This window comes from Passer montanus, unplaced genomic scaffold, assembly GCF_014805655.1.
Source record: "Passer montanus isolate IOZ18808 unplaced genomic scaffold, ASM1480565v1 scaffold18, whole genome shotgun sequence".
Classification (NCBI taxonomy): domain Eukaryota; kingdom Metazoa; phylum Chordata; class Aves; order Passeriformes; family Passeridae; genus Passer; species Passer montanus.
In genome coordinates, this window is record NW_024365381.1 from 7,105,912 (window position 1) to 7,120,785 (window position 14,874).

The window sequence follows — 14,874 nt, forward strand, 5'->3', positions numbered from 1 at the left end:
TCACCTGAGTATAGCTCTGTGGTCACATAAGATTAAGTTTTTAGACAACATGATTATACTTATTCTTCTGAAACTAAGAAGATGCAGAAGTTTAATTGATAATAAAATTATAATGCAGAAGCAATCTACATTGTATGAGCTTAAGCCAGAGAACAACACATTTGTTCTTGTCTAATCCAAGAGCCTCACTGATTGGTTTGGTAGCATTGACTTTTCATATCACACTGAAGTGCCACCAGGGCAGTATTTACAAAATCCATCACTTCCTAGTATAAGATGTCTTATTGCTGTGCCCCAGAGAAATCAAAGCTCTTCACGGAACTGTTCCAGGTTCAAGCTTAGCAAATACCGCATTTGAAAAGTGAGTTTAGTATAATTCATAATTCACCATTTTGTTTCAGAAAGCTATGAGCATCACAAGGGGCAGTTTGATGACATTAAAATAATGCAGAACATCTTTCTGAATTACAATTAATCAACATAGGGTCAAATTGTATTTTTAGAATATTTTCTTAAAAGAGAGTGCAGAGGTACTCAAGATTGTCCTCTAGTTGCTGATTTGCTTCATTTTAAATGCCTAAGGCTGCTTCAGCAAATAATTCTTACATTTTTCTTCTTGTAATGGAACTCATTCCCATTAATGTCTAACCATTTATTCCTTTCAAATATTGCCTGGCAGTATGCCAAGAACATACTGTTCAACTTTGCCCTAATTGGTGTGATTTTGCATGCAGACAAGAAGCAAATTGAAGGCACAACATGCCTGCTAAAATTGGAAGTATCACTTCTGTATGAGATTTTGTGCATCTATGAACAAAGGGTATTTTTACTAGGCCTTTGATAGCTGCCTTTTCTGTGCTACAATTTAAATGTCTGTGTCTGCAATTTTTTACTCAATATAAGTGTACAAGCTTCTGTGAGCTTTCTAATAACTTGTATATTGTGTATCACAGGCACTGATATGCAGGTTTGCACAGGTGAATTAATGGCCATTACAAAAGTGCTTTTCTAGATGCTTTAACAGGTTCCAGGAGCATTTTTATGGCAGTATTTATTTCAGCAACACAGCATGAACAGTAACTTCAGGCTGAAAGTTGATACATACAGATGTGAGCAGAATGTTGTTATAGTTACAATAATTAATTGCTAACTAAGTCACTTTGTGTTAATAAGTAAAATGCAATCTTCATTATAATACCACTTCACTGGAGCTGAACATTTCCAAATTGAGTGGGTGAACTTTTTTAACAAAATCTGCCCATTTAGTGTGCAGCTCTAGCTCTTCTGCCTTCCCAGTTGATCCGGACCTGGCAGATTTCCCTGTCTGTAAAATAAGAAACACTTTATGCACTTCTCTTTTTTGGCATGTCTCAAAGATCATAATCTCTAAAGCACATATCCATGCAAATTCTCCTGGCAGAAATAATCATGCATCCTCTCACTCCATCATACTTTCAGCTGGATATTGCCTTCCAGTGCCACAATGCACCCTAGGAGCAGGCCTCTATTATGAGAAGGGCTTCCCTTCTTTTACTTAGACATACTGGAATCAAGCCAGTCTCAGTAGTTCTGACCCATGTGTCCCTTCCCAGTACATCTAATCACACATGTAATAAATCTGCTTTCTCTCTCACACTATATCAAGGGCCAAGTTACATATTTTCCACTCTGTTCCATGTCATACTAAAACATGAAGCTCTTGCTGGTGCCATAAAAGTACCAGCCACTTGACTGAGGGTGAAATAATTCATATCAGTCTCTACAGGGAGGCTGAGCCAAATTACAGCTCATCAGCCATAGTTGCTAAGTGAAGAGAAAGAGTGTGTTTGAAACAGCTATTAAAATATTTAGAACTGTAACACTGTAAATTTATATAAATAATTCTGACACTTATGTGGACTCACTCTCCATTAAGTAGAAATGCTCTCAGCAATTAGGTGAAGCTAATCTATTGCCAAACTTCTTTGTCAATTTATGAAAACTGGTCCATTGTTAATGTTCTCAGTTCATCACCTCTCACTTTCTGTGCATAGGATTTACTTTTGACATGTCATTTTACAAGTTTTTAAAATAGAAATTTAACAAAAATTCAAATAAAGGAAAATAATGAAAATGCCTATATTCAAGAGATCTTAGGGGAAAAACTTGTGCTGACGAAACAAATACTTGTTTTTCTGTCTGGTCCTTAATCAGAGCTATCACCTCTGGGTTTGGATACTTGGCATTAAAATCTACTGTAAGCAATTTCACTATAACCAGGAGCACAGACTTAAACAAATCCTTTATCATTACTTTCAGACTGCAGTCTTTTTTTCTGTATGTAAGGTCAAAAATCTAAAGCCTGAGAGATCTGTATGTCCCATACACATACATTTCACCCATAGGAGGGCACAGCTGTTAACTTCATTTCCCCCTTTCACGCACTGTAATGACACAGAGCATGGTCTTTTCTCTTTTTTCTAGATGGAATGGGGCGAGTCCTTGCTCAAGATGTATATGCAAAAGATAATCTGCCACCATTTCCAGCATCAGTAAAAGATGGTTACGCTGTCAGAGGTAAACGCTCACTTTGTGGACATGTACTATAGTGTCTGCTACTTTATAACATGTTAATTCACCTGTTTTGGATCCAGCAGGGGTTGTTTTAGTTTAGATTTGATACAGATCATTGCTGGGGTCACAGTTGCACTGTCTTGAAGGAAGGCCACAAAGCCAAACTCAAATCTTTTAAGTGGATACTGGTGTACACAAGCAAATTTGCACCCATGGGTGCTCCTAGATTTGCACCTCTGTTGGTCATGCATTTCTTGGAAACATTTAAAATTCAGGACAATTACAGAACATCTGTTTCTGAATTATAGATTCACCTTCTATTCCTCTGTTGTAAATTTAATGAGGATTTTTATATATATTTTACTTTGTTGAACCATTACATATATTGATTACATCAGAGAATTTTTGAGAAACTTACCATCATGTTCTCTTATGAAGATACCTCAAAAGAAGAGGTTCTTACTTCAAAAATACTGCAGCTGCCATATATGAATACAATTAGTTGTATGACTGAATTAATTTCAAGCAGCAAATAATTTAATTAATTTCAAGCAGACCTGAATTCACACTCTGCTTTGCCACTAGGTGCCACATTACTTTGAGCCAGTTGCTTCACTGTGCATCAGTTTTTCCCTTCGTAAAGCAAGAATAAAGATGCTCGCCTCATACGTCTGTGAAGGAAATTTAAAATATATGGAATCAAACATGATACTGGTAGTGATTTAATTGTGGTAGCCATTGAATCAGAATAACACCATGTTGAAATTTGTGCACAATAGCCAACTTTCTTCTAGGGACATTAAAATATCTTTTTTGTTACTGGCAGTTGAAAACATGGAAAGCAACTGCCCATGAACTAGACCCAGGCAATGGATGTAAGCCAGTAGCTTTCCCATACATTCAATATAAAAATAAAATTTTAGGTCCACAAGATGAGTGTGCGTGAGAGACAGGCAGACCAAAATGACTAGTAATTTGGTCTAAAATAGCCAGAGAAATACAGGTAAAGTAACACTCAGAAAAGCTAAGAGAGTGAGTTCTGAGTAGAATGCTGAGTGACAAGGGCCTTGGGATCAAGCCAATGCTCTCTTGCAATCTGACTGCTGCAGGGTAAGGCAAAGCACAAATACAATCTCAGTAAACATGCAGAATGAGCAGAGTGATCATGAATGTCATTTTCAGCAACTTCTGACAGAACCAACACACAAAACCTAATTTTGGTGGTAAATGCAAGTAGAGTAATACTGAGATATTTGAATGCATGCAGAGAACAGTTCTAAAGCTGGTGAAAGGGCTGGAAGGAATGTCCTATGAGGAGCAGCTGAGGCTCTAAAGCTGGTGAAAGGCCTGGAAGGAATGTCCTATGAGGAGCAGCTGAGGACTTCAGGTTTGTCTTGTTTGAGGAAAAGTATGTTGAGAGGTGACCTCATGACTCCCTACAGCTCCCTGTGGAGGGGAAGGGCACAGGGTGTCCAGTGACATTTTGTGTGGGAATGGTTGAAAGCTGTGCCAGGGAAGGTTTAACTCTGACATCAGGAAATTGTGCTTTACCAAGAGAGTGGGCAGACACTGGAACAGACTGCAACAGAACCCACTAGAGAGTGGGTTGATGCCTCAGGCCTGTCTCTGTGTCAAAGGCATTTGGACAATGCCTTTAATAATTTGTTTTACATTTTGGTTAGCCCTGAATTGATCAGGCAGCTGTATTCTATTCCATTCTATACTGTTTTGTTCTATTCTTATTATTCTTGTGAACCTGGTACCTTCAGATATGGAAAAAAAAGCTTTTAGGCAGAGTTAATATTGACTACATTAATGGATACTTCTTACAAAAGTATAAGGATTAGCTTTCAGTGACATAACATGTCTGCCCAAACCCCTGTCTTTTTCTCATTTTATATCAGTTGTGTATCATCTATACACTTTGTATCCATATTATTATTAGTGGGGGAATAAACTCTAATTCAGTAGCATTTTATCAGGTTTAAAATAATTTAGCTATTAGGAATTTCTTTCTCTTCTTTTGCTGGATCATACAAGCACTTTTTTTTTTCAGTGCAGGCCTAACAACCGTTTTCAGTAGCATTATATGCATTATTCAAGGATATCTAGTTGAAGAGTCCTTTTCCGCTTTTTTGAGTTCACTCTAAAGTTCATAGATTAGTCTGTTTGATAGGCTTTTAAAGCTAAGTTAATTATTAGTCTTCAAACATGGCTAAGTACCATAGATAATGATCTGCAAAGCTGCAGCCAATGCATGAGTACAAATGTGATAAATCATAGACTGAATGAACATCCTTCCTGAAGGTAGTTCTTCTCCATACAGGGTAACCTAGGTGTATATTCAGGGCTCCTGAAGTAAAACCCGAGTTATTAAGATAAAGGTTGTCACTGATTAGACTTCATCTCTAGGATATCAACTTTTGACAGCTACAGATTTAAAATTAATAATAATGCAGATTTAAATGTGATCTTCTAGCCTAGTTTGTTTGAGCACTCTTGGCAACACGATTGCTGTGCTTAGAAAGGCAGAGCTGCTTGTGCTTCACACGTGTTTACATATGGTAAAGCCTATAATACCACTAATGCAACTTGCTGAAAGACCTTTGAAGCAGACAGGAGTTTAAGTGTTATTAGTAATTGTGCCTTCATTGTCCCTGTAAAAATGCAGATATGCTAAACTGGAAGTCCTGAAGACTTGTTAGATCAGTGATCTCGTACTCCTAATTTTCAGTATTGCAATACTGTCATGAACACCCTTAAATCTTTGTTATTAATGTAATTCCTCCTAGTCTTCATTTACGTGACCTCGTACTGCCCAGAAATTTTCAGTTAAAAATACTATTTCTTATAGAACCTGTGTTTTTCAAAAGAAAAAACACAGCTCAAATGGACCTAAAAGGTAAAATGTTTGCAGAACTTCTATAACCTTAGTCATGAAGAACTGAAGTCACTGAAGAACAGAACATTATATCATCCTTGCTCTTCTCCTGTTCTTTATTTATAATGCCATCATTTGTTTTGGTTCAGTGTTTACCATTTATGTTGTCCCTCTTAACAGCTGCTGATGGCCCAGGAGATCGATTCATCATAGGGGAATCCCAGGCTGGTGAGCAGGTGAGCACAATTTCTTTTCTCTTTTTTAATGTATTTTTCTTCTGTAAGATTTTGCTTTGTATTTTTATAAGCTTTGCTAGTGCTCCAAAATTCAGTAGTCTTGGATGTGGTGTGAAGTAGGACACAGCTGTACTGACCCTCCTGCTATGTGCCTTGGGACATGATTTCAGAAAGTGAGGTAGTACAGTTACATAAGGAGCTAACAAGGATATCCCAAAATACTTCAGAGCATTGTGCTGACATGTCTGATAGGAGTGCATACAGTAACGTTCTGCCCTGGTCCAGTGTTTGAGGACATGAGATTTCTAGTGGCACAACAATTCATGAAAGCAGCGAAGAGTGATTTAACCCCCTCTTGCTGACAGATTTTTTAAGGATGTCAGCCCAATAACTGTTTTCATAAGATGCTTCTATTTTTCACACTGATAGCTGCAAAATGAAGTGTATAAATTTTTTATTAAGCTTTTATAGATAGGTAACCATCAGAACAATCTTGAGGAAGACTGGCAGCAGCCTGGTTTGAGGCTGGTTTGTGAGAAGAATATTTGTGCACCTTAGCTGATACATGGATTGATTTTAAAAGCAAGTTGAGGCGTGACCTGTTTGTGACCTGCTGTGCTCTATAAATATTCATTAATAAATGTGTTTCGTGATTTGTTCTCAAATTCAAGAGCATATTTCATTACATTTCTGTACTCATTCTGGTAATGGATAAAAAAAATCAGTTATGTTCAACTACTGTTATTCTGCCCATTTAATCATACCTGCCAGCTGTGTTCAGGAAAATGTGAGTTAGTCCAAAATGTTTCTCCAGCTATTTCAAATCCTGATTTATAATTCTGTGTATTGTATGTGAAATGATGGAGAAAGGGATAAGTAACAGGCAAAACAAGAAATTGATCAGTTTTAATGAGGATTTTACAGTGTGTCCATTTTGACTGCTAAACAAAAAAGTTCAAGTAAAATTGGCGTATTTCAAAAGCTGTTTCAGGTTTTAGAAGTATTACCAATTGCAGGATTATTCAGGTTTTTTTTAAATGGACTTGAACTGTGTCTAAATGTGTAATAGACATTTCATTTGGCTAATCATGATAAGAACTGTAAAAATTATTTTTGCTTTCAGTCCCATCCATCATCATGAATTATACTTTGGTATAATAGACATATTCTCAGTACTGATATTCATGTGAACTTAGATTAATGGATCAGTTGCACAAAATATGTAAAATTACTTTGAATTCATTTGCTTTTGTTTTTTTTAGAATTTAGCAGTTTTTTAGCCTGCCTTATATTTTTAGCCCTCCTGACTGCATTTTCAAGCATTGGTCTAGAATCCAAAAGATTCAAAGACAACTATTTTTACAGCCCTTTTTATGATCACTATAAAATAGCAAGAACCAGCAGAGCAACCCGCTGAATTTTCACTCCTATCACTATTCCCCTGTCATCAATATTACCATTTTGCTAGTTAAATATCCCAGCACACTGTTGCTTAAAAGCAGTACTGTTGAAGTTGTCTTTAATGGGGACTACTTCCCATTAGAGGTCTGAAGTGTTTCAGTGTCCTAATCAGTTCAGCAGGTTTGTACAAAAGATAAAAGGGCAAATGGAAGCTGCTTCCCTCCTACAAAGTTCAAGAGCTCACAAATGTCTCTCAGGGACAGTCTGTCCTCCCAGATTACGGGGAATAGGAAGGCTCTCTGGCAAGGAGCAAGAATTGGGTGGGAAGCAGGCATGCAGAGAGAGACTATTTCTGAAAATACCAGTGGCAAGTTAGAAAAACAAGGCTGTTGACCTCAGAATAATTGGTCAAAGTTTTTTTTCTGGGGCAAACACATCTTCAGGTTCATCTCCTTCCCAAGAAATTATTTATAGCCTTGGAAGGCTCCTCAGTCTCATTTCACCCTTCAGTCACTCTCAGCAGCAACATTCTGCTTTTCATGTTACAGACCAATTAACAGAATGATTCACAGCAGGGAGTTCAAAATAGATTTAGATTTGGCTCCTCCTGTAGGGAAAAAGGTTATATAAATGCTAGTAGCAAGGAAAAAGATTGGACTAAAATTGCAAGGAGGCCATATAGCCACGTTGGACATTTCTCTATCAATTTTTAATTTGTGTGTTTTCTGATTTCCATCTCCAGATGGTCATGTTTGTGTTAACCCTTTTTCTGTATATCAGGGAAAGCTTTCAGCATTACCTTGCTTTGGGAAGGTTAGGGCACACTTGAGATTACTGATCATGAGCCATCCACAATGGCCTGTGTGTAACATACTGAGCCATAAGTAAAATGGTTTTCCTTCTGTAGACTTACATAGACCACAGCATTTCCTACAATGCTTTCTAAAGGTCTTTGTAAGAGGCACTACAACTAACCGCTACAATGTTAGAATGAAAAGCAGGCATTTTCCACTATTCCATTAACTTGAGCCTTTTTACAGAAAGGAGCATGGATTACATGGATTATTCTAAATTACAGAGGAGAGGTGTAATCATGTGCAGGAGAAAATAGGGGTTGTGCTTAGTAAATTATTTCTGGGTTGCCTGAGATAGGGGTGTGCTTAGTAAATTATTTCTGGCTTTTATTCGATGACTAAAATTGAGTAGATTATCAGTAATGAATGCAAAGGACAGAAACCAGTATTGCCCCATTGCAGGTAAAAGTGAGATCTCAAAGGCCCTTTGGAAGAGCTTCTGTGAAATTCTTGCACATTAATATGTTTTCTGAGAAGCAATCATTTCTTTATCTCCAAAAAAACCTATCATAGAGGAACATAGCCCTGGAGATTCACAAATAAATCTGGTGGTTGACTTTTGTTCATAAAGTTAATCTGATCAAATTCTCAGCAGACAAAAATGAAATTAAATCTATGAGCAACATAACCAGTTCTAAAAGCAATTGTGTCATGAATTTGTTTAAATGTATCACATCATTACATCTCAAAAAATTAACTCATCTAACAATAAGCTCCAAAAACATGGTTAGTTACAGCATATTTTATCACTGTAGGCTCTGATTTGTGGCAGTAGTAGACATTTTGTGTTCTTTATGATGCAGTTTAATAGGCAGATTTTTTTATGCAATACATTTTTCCTCTGAAGTTTGTCATTTAAGCCAGCAATACTTAGTAAGTTCAAGACAATATTACCTATTTGTAATGTACCTTTAGATTATATCTACAATGGTATGCAAAATACATTATCCAAGGCGTAAGCTTTGCCTTTTGTAACATTTCTTTTCATAAAAATAAAAATTACACACTCGATAGCATTATTTTCCCTTTTAAGCAGCTTTAGTATAAATGGCAGTGTTTCTGCTATCCATCCACAACTCTGTGAATAGTGTGGGGTGAGGAATAAAATGCCATTTTCTTAAAAGTGGGTTTTTTTTAATGTCATCTTGTTTAGATACCTACATTATGATAGCATGAATCTTGCCCTAAAAATATACTAACTGTGACATATGGCAAGTGTGGGTTGGTTTTATTTATCTTCTTCTCCCAGGATATTAGATTTCTGTTACCTGTAGAAAAGGGTTAAGATTCAGTCAGTTCTAGGCTCAGTTGTTTCTTGGAATACGCAGGTCGCTGTGATACTGTGGTGAGCCAGATAAACACCATCCCAGCTTTTTCCTATGGCTTTTGTCCCAAACGTGTGACATACACACATTTCAAAGTAACACTCACCTTTCAGTGGTTATGACAGGTCTGAAGGAGTAGAAGAATGGGCAAGGCAAACAGCTTCATGCAGCTGAAGTGCTGACCACTGGTCTAGAGTTTGGTCCTGTCTGTCAGCCCCTGACAAAAGTCATGGAATAAATTCCTGCTGGGCAGGAGCAGGTAACAGTCCTGGGAGGAACTGCCTGCAGCCTGTGGGTTTCTGCCAAATGTCTGTTAATTATAGTTTGAGAAGTCCTGGATGTATTCCAGCACTGCATATGGAGTTTGGAGTCGGTGTGCACATGAGCTGTACGTGTGACACGTACAGAATGTGTTACTCTGATCACAGCTGCATAGATCTCTGTGTAGCACATGTTCACTTGTAACACTGAAACCTAGATAAGCCAGGCTTACTGCAGTGCTGGGAGGAGCCAGCAATGAAATCTCAGTCATCATATCACCTTCTTTTAGTTTCATTTTTGGGATTTTTTTTAGTTGTTTCTTTCTTAAATAGTTATGGTCAAATTACAGTTTTACCCTGGATTTTGATAAATGTTTATGAAAATACTCTGCCTGGTGAGAAGTGTTATTAAAACCGTATCATTTGGTTTATCATGTTGTTCTGATATTTTTCTGTTCTTTGTACTGCTTCTGCTGAAACTTTTTAATGTCCTGTGACTTTATAGAATTGTAGAATATTATCTATTTTAGGCTGTTCTAAATTGACCCTCACAAAGATAGATATTCTCTGTGAACCAGTATTGAGGTGTCTTAGTGTTAGGAAATCTGCCTAAAAATTAAGCAGTTGGTTACATTACTATTATTTGTTGGTTTTTCATAAATAGTGTGCTGGTAAAACAAAACAGAACAAAAAATCAACCAAAGCAATTTCAGCCCTGGGAGCCAGAGTGCTCTGCAAAAATATTTATATGCTGAGAACTGCTAGATTTTTGTTCATGGAAGTTTCCATCTAACAGTTAGAATTTTAACCCAGTTATTTTTCTGTGCCAAATGCTTTTTCTAAGTATTAGTATATTCCTTCTTCTGAAAGTTGTTCATGTGATAGAAATATAAGGAGAAAAAACTGAAGCCACTTAATATGTGGCCATATAAATAAAGCCAGGTGTGAATTGGAGTTTATTGTACCTGTTAATATCACTCACAGTATATCAGAGTCATGCTGCAAATAAGAATTCTGATCTTTCAGATAGATTACTTACATAAAGTTCCAGTGGCTTGAAATTTTATTATTTTTCCAAAAAGAGATTAATTTCTGTTTTTTTATTTTTCAGCCAACTCAGACTGTGATGCCTGGTCAGGTAATGCGAGTTACAACTGGTGCTCCAATTCCATGTGGTGCTGATGCAGTGGTGCAGGTGGAAGATACAGAGCTCATCAGGGAATCAGATGATGTGAGTCACAAGTTAAAAAACTCATTTTTCTTTTGTGTGCAGCAGTAAATGGCACATGATACAATCCTGTAAATATGAAAGACAGTCATACAGAAAAGCTCTTCAGTAATCTCAGAAGTTTGAGGATTTTTGCATCAGTTCCTAGTGGCAATTTTCACTTTTTCAGGCTGTGATAACAGTACCGCAGACTTTCGTGTTCTGACTGATTTTTCATCAAAATTGTTGAATGCTGACTCTAAAATGCTTGGGAGCATGATTTGAGGAAAGGCAAGTGCCTCTTAGAAACCCATGCCTACGATCCAATTCGAATGCCTGCTGTATTGACATTTTAAAACATGGGCTAGTGGAAATCTCACCAGATAAGAAGGGGAAATGTTTTTTTTTAATTACATGTTGATCTCAGAATAATACAGTGAATCACTGCTGATGTAATTAAAGCTGAATATGATTTTCTGTGGGAAAGTGAACTGTTTTAAGTGCCACAAAATCCATGGGATGACTTGGGTTCCTTTAAACTGTGCTATGAAGGCAGTTCTGTATTATCAGAGTTGGTCTTGTTTCAGCAAAGGTGAACCTGGTGGATTTTGGAGAATATTTCTTATACAAATAGCTTCCAATGAATCTGTCTAGAAACTGAGGTTTTGTTATGAAACAGGGGAAGTAAATGGTTTTTTTAAACTACAACTAAGATTTTTAAAAGACATTTGTGCTCCTTTAAAATGTGAACATTACTGAATTTAAGACCTCTGAAAACCAAGAAATGGATAAAGGTGCATATTTCTCCAGAATGTAGATATAAACCTGTTTTTGAACAGATTTTCCAGCCTAACTTTAAATCATACTAGTGGACTACCTTACAGATGCTGCAAATAAGAACACAGAAAGAAAACACAGGGGGAAAAAAAAAAACACAGAAAAAAAATTAATACTGTAGTACTAATTCTGTATGCACCGTTGACTCAACATAGTGAAATGTGCTTTTTATGAAGCAGAGGAGCTCTCTGTAGACAACTTTATTCCAAAGAGTCCATCTTAGACTTCCTTTGTGTTGCTGTGTTTGCTCCTGAATCCCAGCTGTGATTTCAAGGCACTATCACCATGTTTGCTGTCATCTGAGAGACCTGAAGGCAAGAAGATGTGTCTCTTATTGACACAACTTCCCAGTTCAGCTTTGGAATGAACTATGTGTAAGGTTCTGCGCTCAGATCAGCCTTTGCTCTACTGCTGCTGTTCTGACAAGCTGTTCCACTTCACCACAGCTCAGTGTCAGCATTGTGATTGCAGCTGGGGTGTAAGCAGATGAATTCTAGTGTTCAAAACTGATAAAGACTGCAAAAACTGAAACTCACTCTCAGGATCCTTTCTCATGCCTTATTAATCTTACTAAATGCATAGATTTTTACATCTAATGAGCTCAGCAAGCTGTCTAGGCTGTCCTTCTTCCTAGCAGGGAAATCATTGAAATTATCAATCCTGCTTTGAGATTACAGATGTATATGTATACATTATATCTTCCTGCAAAATACACTATTGCCTTCACTGCTTTGTAATCATTCCATTAGCCTTACTGAACAAGTTTTTTTGTGGCCACCTCATCTTGAGAGGACTACCACATTGCAAATTTTAAGCACTACATCATAATGTAAAACCAGAATTTTTTCCAGTCGAAGTTTAGGTGTAGTGCTCCTGACAGGCTGGCACTATCTCAAAGCTGAGTGTATACATCATCAACCCATTTGCAGGGCTTAAAATTAAATATTAATGATAGAGGTCATGTGCCATTTATTGATATTGAATGAATCACCAAACTATTGACATTCTGAACAAGGAAATGCATCAGACCCTTCAGGCCACTGTCTCTTGTTCACAGTAAATAAACAAGATGAATGAGCCCCTTTCTGATTCGTACAAGGCTCTCAAGTAGGAGTATCCACTACAGGAATCTGTATGAGCATCCTGAAACAGCTGCAGCACACAGCTTCTTTCCACCTTTCTGCTAATGTAAAGGCCTACTGTCTGCCAGACTAATAGTCTGTTTGAAGTGCCATCTTTGAAATGGTTTGACCAGATCAAGTTGGCTGAGAAGGAGTACAAAGAATCCACTCAGTATACCAGAACAACAGTGTAACACGGGAAAGCTATATAAACACAGGTATCATTAAAAAAAAATAGGAAGCTAAAGCTACATATTCAGTGTTGGTCCTCCCCTAGTGAGCTCATCATAAAGAGCATTTCTTAAAATGCTGTTCAGTTTCAGCACACATTGTGTTGCAACCTTGACAAACAAATCAGGAGAACAATATGATGCTTAAGCCATAATGTCTCAGTGTAATGGATGCTGTGTAAACTTCTGAGAAATGAAGCATTAATCTTTGATTAGTTCAGCTGACCATACATGATGTCCTTATGTTTGTAGGGCACTGAAGAACTAGAAGTTCGAATCCTGGTGCAGGCTCGACCAGGCCAAGATATCAGGTCTGTATTTATTAAAATATCTCTGTTAGGAATAGAAGGGCTGATGAATTTCAAAGTAATTTTTTAATCATGAATGGTACTGACATTTTGACAGTCAGACTAAGGAGCGTCCATGGACACTCCAGACCTGGAGCAGGACCAATGAAGGAAAGGTACTTTGAATCTCATCTTCTTTTTCTTTCATGTTGTTTTTGTGTCCTGATTTTCAGACCCATAGGACATGACATTAAAAGAGGTGAATGTGTGCTGGCTAAAGGAACCCACATGGGTCCCTCTGAGATTGGTCTCTTAGCAACTGTTGGAGTAACTGAAGTAGAAGTTAACAAGTTTCCAGTGGTTGCAGTAATGTCAACAGGGAATGAGGTAAGAAAAGTTTGTTTAGAATTATAGTCTGAAATACTGTATTTTTTTTGAGGCAATGTTTTGGATAGTGACTTCCACCCTACTCCCAAGGAGACTCGCTTTTGATGGCAACTCATGCTGACATGAGCTATTTTTGTGAGGCATCAACCCATAACAATCTGCTTGTGTTTTCTCTCTTAGGGGCTTTCTCACAGGTCTCACACTCTCTTTGCCAAAACTTTGGTAATGTATCCAACCATGTGCCAGCTGGGGTTGTAATTCATGTTGCCAGTCATGGCTGAAGAATAATTTCTTTTAAGCAACACCCTCTATATCTATAACACAAATGGCAGACAAGCTGTCTTGGAAAACTGAATAGTTCTACCAAATGCCTTGTTGCAGTATTGTGCCTCAATATTCTTTCTTATAGTAGCACGTGTTGAAATCCAGACACTCTCCTGTTAGTAGAACAGAAGACCAGCTTTATAGTTGCTTTAACTACATGGGAAAAATCAGGTTTAAGATTAACTTAATTTACTAATTTTACATATGTTGTGTGTGGACCCAGGCCAGTAACTCTGCCCTCTCACTTCTTCCAGCAGCAGGACAGAGAAAGAATAACAAGAGCAAAACCTAAAGAACATGTGGGTTGAGATATGTGGGTTAAGACAGCATGAAATTTTGACTGTCCTTTAAGACAAACTTTTTGAAATCCAGACACAAATATTAACTCAGTAGCTGTATTCTCATACAGCTTGAATATGTTCAATTTTGAAAGATTTTGAAAACTTTTTGTAGGTTGAATTTTGTCATCTGGGATAAAGATTGTTGCCATATTTCACAACATAAACAGGGTGTGGCATGCAGGAACCAAATCACTAACTGAGGAATAAATCTATAGAGCTACAAGGATTACAGGTGGTGATTTTCTGATTAGTAACTTCCATGAGATTGAAGATTCTTGCAGGTCATTAAAGGGTCCTTTACTGATGTAGACATTCTCTTTTGTAAAATGCTAAAACATTCTTTAACAGACTATGACAATCTTTACAGAAACAGAGCTGCAAGCCAAAGCATAAAATTTACCCGTGCTCCACTTTTCGTTATTCTTACCTTACTACCTAGTGCTGTCATTTTGACAGGTACATTCTTATTAGTAATATTATTTGTCTCCTGTCAATATTGTATTGACTATTGTGTCCTACATTAGAATTTCTAATATATATAAAACATACATTTACATATGTATGTTTTGTACTTTTGCTTCCAAAATACATAACACATGTGAAGCAATTGCCACGATATACTATCTTAAG

General features: G+C 37.2%; 1 protein-coding gene and 1 long non-coding RNA gene across 22 annotated transcripts in view; one reads left to right on the forward strand and one right to left on the reverse strand.

Moving 5' to 3' along the window:
• The window catches only part of GPHN (gephyrin), a 268,213-nt gene that overhangs the window by 224,281 nt on the left and 29,058 nt on the right, over positions 1 to 14,874 (forward strand). For all 21 annotated transcript variants that reach the window (XM_039704734.1, XM_039704736.1, XM_039704738.1 and 18 more), the window contains 5 exons: positions 2,464 to 2,556; positions 5,615 to 5,670; positions 10,622 to 10,741; positions 13,158 to 13,216; positions 13,426 to 13,579. In XM_039704734.1, coding sequence (XP_039560668.1) covers positions 2,464 to 2,556; positions 5,615 to 5,670; positions 10,622 to 10,741; positions 13,158 to 13,216; positions 13,426 to 13,579 — 482 coding nt within the window. The remainder of the gene's footprint in view (positions 1 to 2,463; positions 2,557 to 5,614; positions 5,671 to 10,621; positions 10,742 to 13,157; positions 13,217 to 13,425; positions 13,580 to 14,874) is intronic.
• On the reverse strand, positions 1,035 to 9,604 carry LOC120500222. The gene is made up of 3 exons (XR_005627049.1): positions 9,357 to 9,604; positions 2,972 to 3,032; positions 1,035 to 1,324 (listed from the first exon to the last, which is right to left on the reverse strand). It is a non-coding gene; the product is annotated as an uncharacterized LOC120500222 (long non-coding RNA).